This window comes from Dasypus novemcinctus, chromosome 9 (genome assembly GCF_030445035.2).
Source record: "Dasypus novemcinctus isolate mDasNov1 chromosome 9, mDasNov1.1.hap2, whole genome shotgun sequence".
Taxonomy (NCBI): Eukaryota; Metazoa; Chordata; class Mammalia; order Cingulata; family Dasypodidae; genus Dasypus; species Dasypus novemcinctus.
This window is the reverse complement of record NC_080681.1, coordinates 106,513,410-106,529,891: the sequence shown is the minus strand read 5'-3', so window position 1 is coordinate 106,529,891 and position 16,482 is coordinate 106,513,410. Positions and strand designations below refer to the sequence as shown.

Sequence of the window (16,482 nt, the reverse complement as noted above, 5' to 3'; positions counted from 1 at the left end):
TGGTGAAGGCAAGCTGGCCCAGGTGGAGACCTGGCCCACGCAGAAAGCTGGCACGGCAACATGATGCAACAAAAAGAGACAGAGCAGAGATAATAAGAGACAGCAGGCCAGGGAGCTGAGGTGGTGCAAGAGATTGAGCGCCTCTCTCCCACCATGAAAGGTCCCAGGAATGGTTCCAAGTGACGCCTGAAGAGAAAACAAGCAGACACAAAAGAACACACAGGGAATGGATAGGGAGTGCAAAACAATGGGGGGCGGGGGAGAGATAAATAAATCTTTAATTAAAGAGATAAAGGAAAAATGTATAGAAAAAGATTGGAAGAAAATATATCAGAAATCAAGAGAGGTTGTTTTTTTTTTCTCTCTACTTCCCCAACATTTTATTCACTTTACAATTTCTACAATGAACCTGTGATTAAAAGAAACACAATTAAGTAAAAAATACAATAAAGTAAATCCTTCATTTGCCCTTCTCTCCCCCTAAAATAATTATCTTATGGTCTGTGTCTTCTCCCTACCACTTCTCCCATCTACTACTTGATCCACCACAGTCTAGCCTCCTTCCCAACCTTGGAGGTGACTCTGCCCTGGGCCCTGGAAGGATGAGAAATGACCTCTTAGTTGCCAAGCACAGTGGCTTCCCCTTTTTCTTTGCCAGAGTGTCTGAAATACCTGATGCTGTTGGTGCCAATCTCATCCTGGAAACTCCCTGCCTACTTTCTGGGCTTCCACTCTCCCTCTAGCCAGGGGCCTGACCTATCAGACCACTTTTGGTTGGTCTCTGCAGGTCCCTTAAACCTTGGTGTTCCCCAGTTTTGAGCCTCTGCCCCACAGTCCTTTCTGTACATTTGACCTGGTAACCCATCCACCCTTGGCCTTGGTGGTCTAATCACAGTTCTCAACTTCCATCCCTGGCCTGTTGCCTGAGACAAGTCAATCCACCTTCCTTCTGGACACTTTCATCTAAATGTTCCTCAAGCACCTCAATCTCAACAATCCAAACGGACACATCCATCCTTTTTACTTTCCCTCAATCCCCAACCAGCTCCTTGGCTTTGTTCCTCCCTTGGGGTCACTCTTGTCCCTTTCTCTCCTCTCACCCCAACATGTGGTTGGTCCCTGTGCCTTTGGATCTAGACTCTATGCCTGAGCTGCCACTGGAACCTAAGCTCACTGCTGACGTGCTCTGGCTCTGCTCTGGGTGAGGACCTCACTGTCTTGACCCGACAGTCACAGGGTTTCCTTTTCCGAAGTTTTTTCCTCTCCAGTGCATATCTTTTTACAGTTTTCATTCACTTACTTATTCATTCACTCAACAAACACCTACAGTGCACCAAACTTCTCCAAATACTGTACAGAGTAGGTGATACAGATTGACAAAACAGGCAAATTAGTAATCGAGGGAATTTCAAATGGCAGGATTGCTATGAAGGTAAACGGGAATATAAGAGAAAGTACCTGGAGTGCAGAGAGGGGGTTTCTCCTAGAAATAGTTCCACCTGAACACAACAAGTGCCTTGATGAAATGGGAGGGGAGGTTGGGGGAAAAAGAGAACAGCAATGACAGAGAAAAATATGGCTGGAGACCCTACTTTAGGCTGGGAACCAGGGAAGGCCTATGAGAAACGAAGGGTGAGAAGGAGCTCTATTGACCTGGAATAGGGGAGTTCTAGGTAGAAGGAAGAGCCACAGCCAGTGCTAAGGCCCTGAGGAGGATTTTAGGCACACAAAAGTGTCCAGGGTGTCTGGGACAGTGAGGGAGGGGCAAATGAGAAGAGGGCAGGAAGATCATGCAAGGTAGCCATGGCAAGGTGTCTGGGGTTTTACTCTAAGTGCAACAGAAGGCCACTAAAGGTTTTTTAACAGGGAAGTGATAGGATTTGCCTTTATCTTTGTAAAATATTTGCCCTAGGATGCTTACAGTGGAATAGTGGATAAGTGTGCTAAGAACATTCAGAGGAAGCAAGTGGGAAATTACTGTAGCAGTCCAGATGAGGCCTGCTGGCTGTTGCTTAGCAGTGGAGTTGGAGAGGCCTAAAAAACCCTACTTAGCTCCCCAAACCCTGAACGATTACTGCAACTGTCGGGTTCCAGCCTTCCTCTTTAGCTCCATCTTTCATCAATTTCCTACTTCTCTTTGTACATGTTTGTTTCCTTTGGAATACCCTTCCCCATCTGTATTCCCCATTTGGATGAATTCCCCTTAGTCTTTGTAACCTTTGTAACCAGGTCACATGTTCTTTTCTCTGTGAAACCTTTCAGGAATCCTCCAGTGAAAGTCCTTTGCACTGTTTTTAGTGCTTTGTTCAAATCTCTGTGATAACATCTACCCACTGTCCTTTATTTGTTTACAATTCTGTCTCCCAAGAAGGTAGACCAAGAGCTTCTGGAAGGCAGGGATAGGATTTTAGTAAATGTTCAATGAGTGTACGATGAATAATCAAAATACACTGATGATTCCAACTACGGAACAGTTCACACAGGTAAAGAGACCAGTCATGACTAACCTCCTTTATTCAGAATCATCTGCTGATGTGGAAGGCCTTGATCACAAGAACAGATACTAACATGGACACCTACCCTCCTCCTTTTTTTCTTGTAACAGCCCTTAGAGGTGGGTAGAGTGGGATAGTCATTCCTACTTTATGGATGAGGAAACCAAAGTTTTTGGGAGGCAGTGACTTGGCCAAGATCCTAGAGCTGCTAATGCCACGCCTAGAATCTAGGTTGTCTGCCCCCTACATCCGGTTCTACTGTTTGATTTCAGGGCTGCCTCAACTGTTCTTGAATCAAGAACCTGCAGAACTTCCTGTCGTCACCTCCTCAGGTCTCTTCAGACACAGGGAAATGAAAGCAGAGGTGGGGCGGCGGACTTGGCCCAGTGGTTAGGGCCTCCGTCTACCACATAGGAGGTCTGCGGTTCAGACCGCGGGCCTCCTTGACCCGTGTGCAGCTGGCCCATGTACAGCGCTGATGCGCGCAAGGAGTGCCATGCCACGCAGGGGTGTCCCCCGCGTAGGAGAGCCCCACGTGCAAGGAGTGCGCCCTGTAAGGAGAGCCGCCCAGTGTGAAAGAAAGTGCAGCCTGCCCAGGAATGGCACAGCACACAAGGAGAGCTGACACAAGATGACTCAACCAAAAGAAACACAGATTCCCATGCCGCTGACAACAACAGAAGCAGACAAAAGAAGATGCAGCAAATAGACACAGAACAGACAACCGGGGTGGAGGGGAAGGGGAGAGAAATAAATATAAAATAAATAAATCTTTAAAAAAAAAAAAAAAAGCAGAGATGCCACTCACAAAAGTGCCTGTACTCCACCATTAACAGTAACAGCCTTCCTAGTGGGTATAAGCCCTGAACAATGGAAAAAGAAGGGCCTGAATTTAAATCCAGGCTCTGCCATTTATAGGTGATGTGACCTTGAGAGACTATGTAAAATGGGAGTGATCAAGAACCTATTTAGTAAGGTCGCTGTATTAAATGAGACAAAAACATTTTCCCCACTGCTTGGTCATAGAAATGTCTTAGTACTTATTACTTTTACTGGCCCCAGGAACTTTCCTAAGCACTTTTCAGGTATCACTTCATTTAACTCACAAAATCCCTCTGTCTTAGACGAAATAGAGGATTAGAGCTTTTAAATAACTACTCTAAAGTCGCAAAGCTTCTGAAAAGTCAAGAATTGGACCCAGAACCTCACAACCAGGAAAGGCTTGGCAAACATGCATGGGTGAGAGAGTTTAAGGAGCTTGCTCAAGGACTCGTGACCAGTTACTGACTCCATGCTAAAGCAGGTCTTTTGATTCCAAATTGATAGCTGAGTGGTAACTTCTGAAGGTCTGAAAAGATTAAGTTTCAAGAAACAGGATTTTCGGGAGGGAAAAGGGACAGAGTCCTCCAGAGGAGTCGAGAGAGCTGTCTTTGCCCCTGACAGCGGATGAGCTAATGCTTTTATTTAGGTCTTACTCTCCTCACCAAAGAAGCGGGGGGAAGAAGGGTTATAGGGTCTCTAGCGTCCTTTCCAGCACTGCCTTTCAAGTACAGAAGACTTCTGTTCAGGTAAGGCCCAAATCCCTCCGGCGGTGTTTATCCTCCGCGGGCCCAACAATAAGGACGCGTCCCCTTTAAGGGGCCAGCTCGCCGGCGGCGGCGGCCGGAAGTGTTGAAGCCCGGCCTGGCGGCGGCGGTGGCGATAGCAGCCGTGGCGGCCTCTGCGCATGCTCCGTCGCTCGCCCGCCCTGGCCGCTCGCCGCCCGCCCGCCCGACGGAGACGGTGAGGAGGGGGAGGGGTGGGCGCGCGGGCGCGGGCGCGGGGTGGGGTGGGGGCGGGGGGGCGAGCGCGGGGGCCGCGCGGCGGCCGGCGAGGGCGGGCGGGCGCGCAGGGGGCGGGGGGCTGCTGCCTCCGCGGGCGCCTCCCCACGCCCTGTGCGTGCCGCCGCCGCCGCCGGGGAGCGAGCGGACGTCGCGGCGCCGCGGGGGGGTGGGGGGACGCTGCCGCTGGGTCCGCCCGAGCCGCCGGGCCGCCCCCAGCGCGGTTGGCCGCGCCGCCCCGGCTGGGTATCCAGCTCCCGGGCCTCGGGCCCCCCGCCGTGGGTAGCGGGGGCCGGCGAGCCCGGCACTGGGGGGCCTCGGCACCCCCAGACCAAGGGGCCCGGAAGTCCTCGGCCAAGGGGCCGGAGTGGCTCCGGACTGGGAGGCCCGGGCGCCTAGGAGCCCGGCGAAGGGTCGAGAGAGCCCGGGGTACCCCCAGAGGCGTGGTCTGAGGACTACCTGGCCCTTTGATGAGGAGCGGTTAGAGGCGCGGGTTCCCCCTCAGTGGGGAGGGGAGCCGAAAGGATAGGGAAGACCGGATGCCCGCCCTGGAGGAGACCCTTGGAGCCTTGGCAGGGGAGCTAGATAGAGCAGAGAGTGGCTTCTGCTGAGGAAAGGAGGGTCCCAGCTTCTCCCGACGGGCGCTTTCGAGGCCTCGACCACCCAGTCGAGGGGAAGAGGCAGGTGCTTTTCCGAAGGGGTGGGGAAAGACCTGGATAGTGGGAGTAGGGGATAAGGGAGAGGAGCTCCAAGGGAAACTGAGCAGGCCTGTGCCTTCCCACAGATGAGTGGGCAGTAGGAAGACACCTCAAAGGTTCCTGAAGTAGAGCCCGAAGATATGTGAGGGAGTGAAAAAAAGAGACTTGAGTACCTCCTGATGTATAGGTAGAGAACAGGGTAATGGGGCATTTCTGAGGAGATGGGGAAACCCATCTTTTTAAGGGCTAAAGGGAAGACCAGAGGAAGAAGCTTAGGGTACCCCCAGTTTTGGAAATGACAGGGGAATTGGCTAGATGTCTCTAATTGAGGAACAAAAGAGATGAGGGCAGAATCTTACTTGAGGGTCCTGGAGAGTGATCTACCAAACAGATAATAAGGTGCGTCAAGCTCTAACTCAGAGGTCAGAGCAAAGCTTAGTTATACAGGGAAGAGGAGGAGGCCTGAATTCTCTCAGCGTAAGGGAAGTCACAAAACCACACCCTAGCAGACATAAAGGGGGCCTTGGTGTTATTTGGCAGCATCAAGAAATGGGGTTTTCTACCCTGAAAGATTGGAGAAAGAGACTGTCAGATAATTCTAATCTCACAGATTAGTGTCTCCCTCCCCCCCCCTTAACCTGCTGATGGTCACAAAAGTGCTTTTGCAGTTTTTCATGAAATGGTTCTGTGTCTCTTTGTCAGACTTATATCAATTATGTATATTTAATGTTTTTTGGCTTTAATGATGACTTTTTCATATTTACCAGAAAGCATGTATTGCATAGCTAACTCCTTGACTAGTACTCAACCAGGTTAGCTTGGACCCTAATTTGGTCTTGTCCTAAGCAGAAGTCCTCCGAACACTAATGCAATAACCCTTCAAAGAACTCTTTTATTCCATTGCATCCCTAAGCATCTAACATAGTAACCTGCAGCCTTTGACTTATCTGGAACTTCATTTACTATGTATATTTCCCTCACAGTGGTTCTCTGTAGCCTTTTTGATGGCATCATTACATCTGGTAGTCTCTGGATCATCTACTAAATGAATGAGGAGGAATACAAAGGAAAAACTTTTGGCTTCAAGTAATAAAGTTTAACTTGAAAACTTAAGAATAGAACACTCAGAAGAATAGACTGCAGTCTACAAAGGTTACAGGAGAGTGTGGAATAAATACAATTTGAATTATCAAATTTCAAAATAATCTGGTATTTCTATTAGTCACTTTCAACTCTGGTGTGCCTGCAGCCATGTGATACTTGTGTTTACTTCACACATAACACCTTTCCATATTTTAAACAAATGTTTTTCAGAACACAAAAAAATAAATTGAATACAGAGTAGGTCAGATATCATTTATTTAGTTTTCCATTAGCTTATTTGAGTATGCTCACTTTCAAAGTGCCTTTTTTATTTTTTATAATAACTACAAAATCATTCTTATTTTTCACATAACTTCGACATATTTCCTTTATGTATGTTCTCCTAGAATTACAGTATTCTGTGATTACACAATGAATAAGTCTCCTTCCATGAAATACCCAAAGGATAAACTCACTCTTCTTCCCTCAGGAGTTTTTGTTGCTATAAACAAGAGCTACTTTTTAGTTTACAGTCAGCTCAAAGAGATGACCTCGTATTTAGTCAATGTAAGACTGTAGAGCTGGTTTCAGATTACATGCTAAGAATCTGGTATTCAGGGTAATAAGAGATACTCAACCCAATCTTGTTTCTCTAAAGAATATAAGAATGGTAATGTTAAATCAACCCATGTCTCTGACTGACACTGAGAGACATACTGTAGATGACTATAATTATCTCTTCTGATAAAACTCTCAGAAGAGTAGCCAGAACACTCCTTTTGGGTTCCAAGGTATGTGTGTGGGGTGGGGGTGGGGGGTAAGGAGTAAAATACAAAGTTCTGCTGAAGGAATAGTTAACCACTTATTCAGAATGTTATAAAGGAGACTCAACTTAGGGTTGCACTTAGAAGAAGCTTCCTTCTAAGGTTTTAATTTACCTAAGCTATATATATATATATAAAAATATATATATATATAAAAATATATATATATATATATATTTTTAGAAGGTACCGGGAATTGAAAACAGGACCTCCTACATGCAAGGCAAGCACTCGACCACTGAGCTACACCCACTCTGCTATAAGCTACTAATTAAAAAAAAAAAAAATTGGAGTAATACCGTAAGTTTGCTACCTGCCAAGGTAGTACCTCTTTGAAATTAATTAAAATTTCAAAAATATTTTAAAATTTACATATTTATCCTAAAATATTTTAAAATAGTAACAGAACAGTACATGGCACATAATGAGTGTCCAATAAATATTAACTGTTGTTTTAATTCACCTTACATTTTTGTGTTTCTTTAACTTGCAGAAGCTCAGATTGTACACTGTAATATCTTTTTTTTTTTAAGAGGTACCCGGAATTGAACCCAAGATCTCATACACAGGAAGCAGGTGCTCAACCACTGAGCTATAGCTGCTCCCCAATGAGAGTTGGTTTTTTCATTTGTTTCTTTGTTTTTAGGAGGTACTGGGGATAAAACCCAGGACCTTGTACATAGGAAGCAGGCACTCAACCACTTGAGCTACATCACTCCCCTACTGTAATATCTTGCAGTTACTTTTTTCCTTTAGTATATGACAATGTCATGCATCTCTTTCTCTTCTGTAGTTTCTTAAGAGCAGGTACAGTCCCTTTTCGTATCCAAAGAGCCTAACTCTGTTCCTGATGTTGAGTAGATACTCAGTAAATGTTTGTTCAACTGACTATAATGATGGGTCACTTAGCTACCCAAGATAATTTACATTCCCTAAATTAGAACTATAGAAGTTCTAGAAGTCATTTATGGTAAGGAAAAACATTCATTGAATAAACATTTCTTGTATACCAGCTGTGTACCAGAAAGTTACCTAAGATAGGTTCAAGTAGGCAGTTTTGTAGCTAGAAGTCTGATATTCAAATCCCATTTATTATAGTCCTTCTATGTGCTGGGCAGTGTGATAGGCATGGGAAAACTTGAGTAAGAGAAACTAACTTACTTTCCCAGAATGTAGTTAGTGGGGAGACGCCGACAAAATGGGATGATGTTTATTCGAGAGGTGCTGCAGGAACTGAGGGAGCAAGGACACAGGCTTAAACCTAGTCAAGAAGGTCACATAAGACCTCCCCCAGGAAGTGATGTTTGAAATAAATCCTAAAAGGTAGTAGAGACTAGCCAAAGAGGAAGGGAAAGAGAATTCCAAGTAGAAAAAAACATGTGTGAAGACTCAGGTGAGGAAATATAGCATGTTTGGGAAACTGGAAAAAATTTAATGATAGGAACCCAGATGTGAGGGGAATAACAGAAATGAGGCTAGTGATGGGTCAGGGGTCAGACTTGGAGGATGTGAGCCATGTTAAGGTGTTTTCACTTTATTCTAACAGCAGTGGGAATCCACTGTAGGAATTTTAAGTGGGTGAATGGCCTGTGACCTTTAGTTAAGGTAATAAGGTTTCTCTTGCTGCTCCTACAGAATGAATTAGAAGAGAGCAAGATAAAAAATGAGGATACTGATGAGGAGCAACTGGAAAAATATAGGTGCAAGAGCATTGTGGCCCAGAGTATGGAGTGGCAGTGAAGATAGAGAGGAGGGGATAGTTAAAAGAAATACATAGAGGTTGAATGCATAGGATTTGGTGGTCAGTTAGATTTAGAAAGAGACAGAAGAGGGGAAATCTTCCTCCTTGGTCTCTGTCTTGAGAAAATGGGTGGAGGGTGACACTATTTACTGAGACAGGAGACATAGGTTTGGTAGGGAACATGAGTTCAGTCTAAGGGGCCTATAAGACATCCTTGAGGCAGCTGGATGTAGTGGGTATAGAATTCAGGAAAAAAAGTTTGAATGTGAGAATCGTAAAGGGCAGAAATAGAAGTCAAATCTGAGGAATTTTAACTTGGTCAGATGCAAACCAAAATCAACTGAACCAACATATGTCAGTGCCTGCTGTGGGAAACACAAAGATTTTTAGTTAAGACAGCATCTGTCCTCACTGAGAATGCAGTGCATTGATGGCGATAGATGTCTGTTCAGTTAACTGCAATACAGAGCACAGTGTGATACATATTGTAAGAGAGCTATAAACCAAGGGCTGGGAAATGTAGAAAAGGGAATGATTTGGGAGTGGCTCCCTGGAGAAGTGGCCTTTGAACTGGGACTTGAAGGTAGAAGGAGTTGAGAGATAAAAGTCATTTCAGAAAAAAACCCAACAATGTCATTTCAGGCTTAGGGAATAGCAAAGGCACAGAAACTTGAAAATACATTATATGTTCATGGTTCAGTGGGTGGTTGGTATGGCTGAAGCTTAAGCTTCTTTGGATATTATCATTGCACATAAGACTAGAAAAATGTTTTGGGGCGAAATAACTTTTTGAGTGTCACGTATAAGTATGTGTATTATAGGCAAGCAAATGTTGTGGCAGAGCTGAGACTTGGATTAGATTTTCTGACTGCCTGTTACATATTCAAGCCTTCTTCCATTATATGCTGCTCTAATCAGGTGTAGTCTTAGACATCTTCATATATTTAAGTAAATAGGTTACTCTTACCTATACACTCTTAAGTGAATCTCCCCTTTCTTTTCAACTGTGAAGACTGATAGCTGCAGTATATCCTGGAGATCTAAGTTTTCATTAAGATTGGGACAATGCTTTGAGTTAATTTAGAGTCAAAGAGCACAAGATGTTGGACACTGGTTTCCCCAACAGCCCTGCAAGGGCGATATGCTAAGTGAGATCCTCTTTCCATTCAGTCTGGGGCAAAGAGGTGTTAAGCAGTTTCGGGAGGTCATGCAATTGGATTCAGCATTTATTAAGCAACTACATAATGCAAATCATCTTCCCCTTTCCGTTCAGCTTGTCCAGTCAGATATTTATTAAGTACTTATAAAAGACAGAGCACTTGGTAAGGTGTAGTTGCTGGTTCTCAAGAAAATAAATAAGCGTTTACTGTTTGTATGGAACTGATGGTGTGTTGGCAAACTGCCTCTCTGGGGGGAAAAAAACCTCTGATGTGTAGCATTTACCAATTTCTGTGGTGTAAATACTCCCAGCATTGCTGATTACAAGCTACCAACTTGATGTCACTGAACTTAGAATTGAGAAGAGACCACACAATCGGTTCTCGCAAGCTGGTATAACTAGCTCCAGCACACCACTGGAAAGATCAGGCATACTTAAGAGCTCCAACAATAGCAAGTGAGTCCTGAGGCATTTCTGGAAAGATCAGAGTCTACGTCAGTCCCTCCTCACAGTTCCTACCCTTTCCAGAGGACCATGATCTTCAGGGTACCCTTGGAATTGGCAGTCATTGCTGTGTCTTTCCTATGCTTGTAGTCTTTTCAAGTCAGACAAAGTTACTGGTACTTCTTATTCCTGACAGCAGCCCTAGCTATCTGACTTCATGTGAAAGATGGCTAATGCAGAAGTGAGTGTCCCAGTGGGGGATGTAGTCGTGGTACCCACTGAAGGAAATGAAGGGGAGAACCCTGAAGATACTAAAACCCAAGTGATTTTGCAGCTACAGCCTGTGCAACAAGGGTAAGTGACTAAAGACTTGGATATTCTGAGAAGTTTGGGAGGTTAAAAGGGTAGGGAAATTGTAACTTTATGTTTGCTTAGCATGACGTAACATTCTAGCCAATCTCTTACACCTGGCTAAATTTTAATCTCTATAATGTATTCTATATTCTTCATTCTGTTACTTTAACAGTGAGGTGTTTCCTTGTTTCTGTCTCTCTTCCTTTTCACTGTGAACTCATTTATCTATACTACTTAGCACAAGGTCTTGGTACTTGTTTACCAAATGATAGTATAGAGTTGGAGGACATTTAGTGACACAATTACAAAAATTCTCTGGACCTTCATGAATGGGTAAAGTATCAAGTTTAGTCTATCAGGGAAGCACATTTGGCTCAACTGATAGTGTCCACCTACCATATGGGAGGTTCAGGGCTCAAACCCAGGGCCTCCTGACCCGTGCGGTGAGCTGGCCCACGTGCAGTGCTGATGTGTGCAAGGAGTGCCGTGCCACGCAGGGGTGTCCCCCGCATATGGGAGCCCCATGTGCAAGGAGTGTGCCCTGCAAGGAGAGCATCCTCACGCAAAAAAAGCACAGCCTGCCCAGGAGTGGCGCCGCACAACAGAGAGCTGATGCAGAAAGATGACACAACAAAAAGAGACAGATTCCCGGTACCACTGATAAGAATGCAAGCAGATGCAGACGAACACAAAGCGAATGGATACAGAGAGCAGACAACAGGCAGGGGGAGAAGGGGGAAGGGGAGAGAAATAAATAAAAAATAAATCTTCAAAAAAAAAAAGTTTAGTCTATCAAAAACTGTATCAACCACCTACTATAACATATTATTAAGGTGTTGGAAGAAATACATTGCATCGGGAAGTGGACTTGGCCCAATGGATAGGGTGTCCGGCTACCACATGGGAGGTCCGCGGTTCAAACCCCAGGCCCCCTTGACCTGTGTAGAACTGGCCCATGTGCAGTGCTGATGCATGCAAGGAGTGCCCTGCCACACAGGGGTGTCCCCTGGGTAGGGGAGCCCCATGTGCAAGGAGTGCACCCCGTAAGGAGAGCCACCCAGCACGAAAGAAATGTAGCCTGTCCAGGAATGGCCCCACCCACATGGAGAGCTGACACAAGATGACGCAACAAAACAAGACACAGATTCCCAGTGCCACTGATAAAGATAGAAGTGGTCACAGAAGAACACACAGAGAGAAGACAACTGGGGGTGGGGGTGGGGAAATAAATAAATCAATAAATCTTTAAAAAAAATTCTATAGGAAAAATAAAACGAAAACAAAAACGAAATAACTTTGCATGGCTCTGCCATCATGGAGCTTCAGTCTAGTTGTAAAAACCAAAACCAAAATATGTATATATGTGTGTGTGTGTGTGTGTATATATGTGTGTGTGTGTGTGTATAAGCAAAAAGATCATTAACATGACAATCTAAGGAATACTGAATGGCATGGTTAGAAAGTTCTTTGGAGATGAGAGGTTCCTATGAATTTGAAAGAAGAGATGAGATTTGAAAAAGGTCTTAAAAAGTAAATAAAAATTAGATCTTCAGAGGAAAGGGGCATATTTATTCTATCTTGGGGTATGTATAAAAGATTTCTTCATAAGATTAGAAATGATTCTGGGCAAACACATAATCTAATTCTAATCTAGTAAGTAATGTACCTTGTCTTAAACACTTATGGAAAAAGAGAATGAATAACCTCTCATGGTAATTTTTATAACTTTTTAGCATAGACACTTTCAAATATACACAAAAATGAAGAAAATAGTATAATGAACCCCATTTAAGTACCCATCACCGAGCTTCAACAGTTATCAACACATGGCATGTCTTGTTTCTTCTCTACATTTACCTACTTCTAAATTTTTTTGAAGCAAATCCTAGACGTTAATATCTATCTATAGCGGAGCAGGTGTAGCTCAGTGGTTGAGCACCTGCTTCACATGTATGAAGTCCTGAGTTAAGTCCCCAGTACCTCCTTAAAATTTTTTTTTAAAGATAAGACTTTTTCTTTATAGTTGCCCCCTGCTCCCCATGGCTCCCTCATCTATTCACTCGTTGTCTTTTTTTTTTTTTATTATTGATTTTGTAAAAATATTACATTAAAAAAAAATTATATGAGGTCCCATTCAACCCCACCACCCCCACCCCACCACTCCCCCACCAGCAACACTCACTCCCTTCATCATGACACATCCATTGCATTTGGTAAGTACATCTCTGGGCATCTCTGCACCTCATGGTCAATGGTCCACATCATGGCCCATACTCTCCCACATTCCATCCAGTGGGCCCTGGGAGGATTTACAATGTCCGGTGATTGCCCCTGAAGCACCATCCAGGGCAACTCCAAGTCCCAAAGGCACCTCCACATCTCATCTCTTCCTGCCATTCCCCATATCCATCAGCCACCATGTCCACTTTTCCCATTCCAGTGCCACCTTTTCTCTGTGGGCCTTGGATTGGTTGTGTCTGTTGCACCTCTATGTCAGGAGGAGGCTCAGATTCCACATGGATACTGGATGCAATCCTCCTGCTTTCAGTTGTTCGCTCGTTGTCTTGCTCATTGTCTTTGCTCATTGTTTCTCCTTGTTGTCTGCTCATTATTTGTCTTTAGGAGGCACCAGGAACCGGACCCGAGACTTTCCCATATGGGAGGCAGATGTTCAACTGCTTAAGCCATGTCCACTCCCAATAGTTTTTTCTTTTTTTAAATATAACCTCAATTTGCTGACATTTCTGAATATTGTTAAGCATGAAGGAAATATTCTAAGATCTAAAAGGAAAGTTTATATAAATTATTCTTGATGTATGCTTATTTATATACACGTATTTGAAATTTTTGTTTGTTACAGACATATACACACATTTGCAGATGTTACCCTTTGGTACATGAGGAGAGTGTATCAGTTTCCTAGGGCTGACTTAAAATCACATACATGTCTGGAGGCTAGAAGTACAAAGTGGAGGTGTTGGCAGGGCCGTCCTCCTTCTGAAACTTGTAGGGGAGAATCCTTTCCAGCCTCTTCTAGCTTCTGGTGTTATCTGTCAATTCTTGACATTCCTAGACTTGTAGATGCATCACTCCTATCTCTGCCTCCATCTCCACATGGCCTTTGTTCTTATTTCTATTGTCACATGACATTGTCTCTCTTATCCCCCTTTTTTTTCTAATTTTTTTTTTAGATTTATTTTATTTATTTATTTCTGAGCTCGCTGTCTTGTCTTTGTGTCTTTTTGTTGTGTGCACTCTGTGTCTGCTTCTCTTCTTTTAAGGAGGCACCAGGAACTGAACCTGAAACCTTCCATGTGGGAGGGAGGCGCCAATCATTTGAGCCACCTCAGCTCCCTGCTTCTTTCTCTCATTGTGTTTCCTTGTGTCTCCTTGTTGCATCAGCTTGTTGCATCAGCTCACTGTGTCGGCCCATCGTGTCAGCTTGCTCTCCTGCTCATCCTCCTTAGGAGGCACCAGGAACCAAATGAGACCTCCCATGTGGTAGGCAGGCACCCAAATGCTTGAGTCATATCCGCTTCCCTCTTCTTCCCTTCTTTTAAGGACACCAGTAATATTGGATTAAGGGCCCACCATACTACAGTATGACCTCATTTTAACTTAATTAATTCCAGCTGAAATGATCCTATTTTCAAATAAGTTAACATTCATGGGACTGGTGGTTAGACATTGAACATGTCTTTTGATGGGACACAATTCAACCCACAATAAAGAGGAAATAAAGGACTTCTTGGCAGCTTTATTTTCTCATGGAGCACCATTTCTTCTCTTTGCTAAAGTACTCCAATTGTCACTTGTTTTATCCCTAGTAGAGACAGAAAGAACTGTTATTTACAGACTTAGTTCTTTTGAAGATTTAGTTCCATTTATTTTGTTTTGTCTGTCTCTTTTGTTTTCCTAAGATTTTGCCTTTTCTGGAAACTTCTGGTTGCTTGATTAGCTATACATATCTTTGTACAACATATACTGACTCCCCAAGCCACTGTTCACATGCTGAATTTAGTGCTTGAGCTAGTGAGTAAGCATTTTGAGATACGGCATTTTGAGATGCTTGACAATTGATAGTTGATTTCTGTGGTAGTATTGTCTAATTACTTCAATATTTTATTGCATTTTAACCTTATTTTATAAAGATAAGTGGGAAACAAAAATATTCATACAGTGATAAGATGTACAGGTCCCACAAGTTTAACGTACTGGAGACAAAAGATGGAAGTCATCAGGTGCTAGTTTTCAGTCTCAGCCATGCTTTATTTGACTAGCTGTTAAGTTCAAGTATGAAGGAAAAAATCAAACAAAGAACGTGTTTGTATGTTGGGAGTATGAAATATATGAAATACTGGGAATATGGTGGTGAAGATTATATACAAAAGGGCAAGAAATAAAAATAAATTTTTAAAAAAGTAATCAGAAATTTTATATAAATACTTTAGATTTCAGTGTACAGAACTCACCTTGTATGTCTTTTTACTTTTTTATATATGACATTTTACACATTTTCAGGAGTACATTATGAAGCAAAAGTAGACAGTCTGGTAACAGTTTCTTGATAAGAATACATAGAATGTGACACATTGTATAAGGTAGTATTTTCAGGGAAAAGGATTTGGCCCAACAGATAGGGCGTCCACCTACCACATGGGAGGTCCAAGGTTCAAACCCAGGGCCTCCTGACCCGTGTGATGAACTGGCCCATGAGCAGTGCTGATGTGTGCAAGGGGTGTCCCCTGTGTAGGGGAGCTCCATACGCAAGGAGTGCACCCCATAAGGAAAGCCGCCCAGCAGGAAAAAAGTGCAGCCTGCCCAGGAATGGCGCCGCACACACGGAGAGCTGACGCAGCAAGATGACTCAACAAAAATGAGACACAGATTCCAAGTGCTGCTGACAAGAATACAAGTGGACACAGAAGAACACACAACGAATGAACACAGAGAACAAACAACTGGTGGGGGCAGGAGGGAGAAAATTTTTTTTAAAAAATTAAATCTTTAAAAAAAAAGGTAGTATTTTCGTTTCAAAACTAGATTGACTTTAAATTATGTCTACATTTAACTTTTTAAAAAAGTTTTTAATGTAGATACTGAGGGATATATGTAAAGTTTTTGAGAAGGAAAACTTGCTCAGGATATGCTTTCTTTAAAAAAAATAGTTGTTAGTTTTTTTTTCAAATAAAATCTCTTTTATACCAAGCTAAAAAAATTCCTAGGAGGAGTGAAGGAACTAGGATTCCATTACCATTCTTGGCTTTCCAGCTCATTTTGAAATGATATAGAGTTTTTAACATAATGAGATCAGGGTATGGTGACTTTATTACTACGGTTAGGCTATTCAAAGTGCTGACTGACTTTATTTTTCTGTAGATGAAATCCAGTTCAAATGTAATAGAATAGCTCAGTTTGAGGAATAGTGACCCTACTTTCCCTTTAATGCCCATATCCCTCCCGAGTAGAAAGTTTAAGATATTAGGAAGATGTATTAACTCCTTCAGCTCAGTAGGGCACCCCTTATTTTCTGTAATAATATTCATTTTTTTGAGAATCCTAATTTTTAATCCAATATTCAATCAGAATATCTTTCCTTAACATTCTGGATTAAAAAAATTTAGTTATATATGAATTATAAGTTTTCAAAAAAATATTTAATACAATAAACTAAACATTTTGAAAGCTGTAGTAAATGTAATTTTGCTTTTCTTTTGATGAGTCATAAGGTATGCCAGTATCTTACGCCTTGTTAACATTTTGAACTTATTTTATTATTTTTGATTGTAGCTGTAGTAGATATAGAATATTTACATTATTACCCTGAGTTACTTTAGAAAATATCCCCCTGATAAAATCTTGTT

At 43.0% G+C, this 16,482-nt stretch overlaps 1 protein-coding gene across 8 annotated transcripts in view; it reads left to right on the top strand.

Annotated features, from left to right (window-relative positions):
- The first annotated feature begins 3,702 nt into the window (after positions 1-3,702).
- The window catches only part of GMEB1 (glucocorticoid modulatory element binding protein 1), a 36,493-nt gene continuing 23,713 nt past the window's right edge, over positions 3,703-16,482 (top strand). The window contains exons 1-2 of one of the 8 annotated variants that reach the window (XM_058304783.2): positions 3,703-4,063; positions 10,461-10,618. In XM_058304783.2, coding sequence (XP_058160766.1) covers positions 10,491-10,618 — 128 coding nt within the window. In that variant the 5' untranslated portion in view covers positions 3,703-4,063; positions 10,461-10,490. Of the gene's footprint in view, positions 4,064-4,121; positions 4,278-10,460; positions 10,619-16,482 lie in introns of those variants that run through there. The other 7 variants (XM_058304780.2, XM_058304784.2, XM_058304778.2 and 4 more) reach the window with 7 other exon arrangements.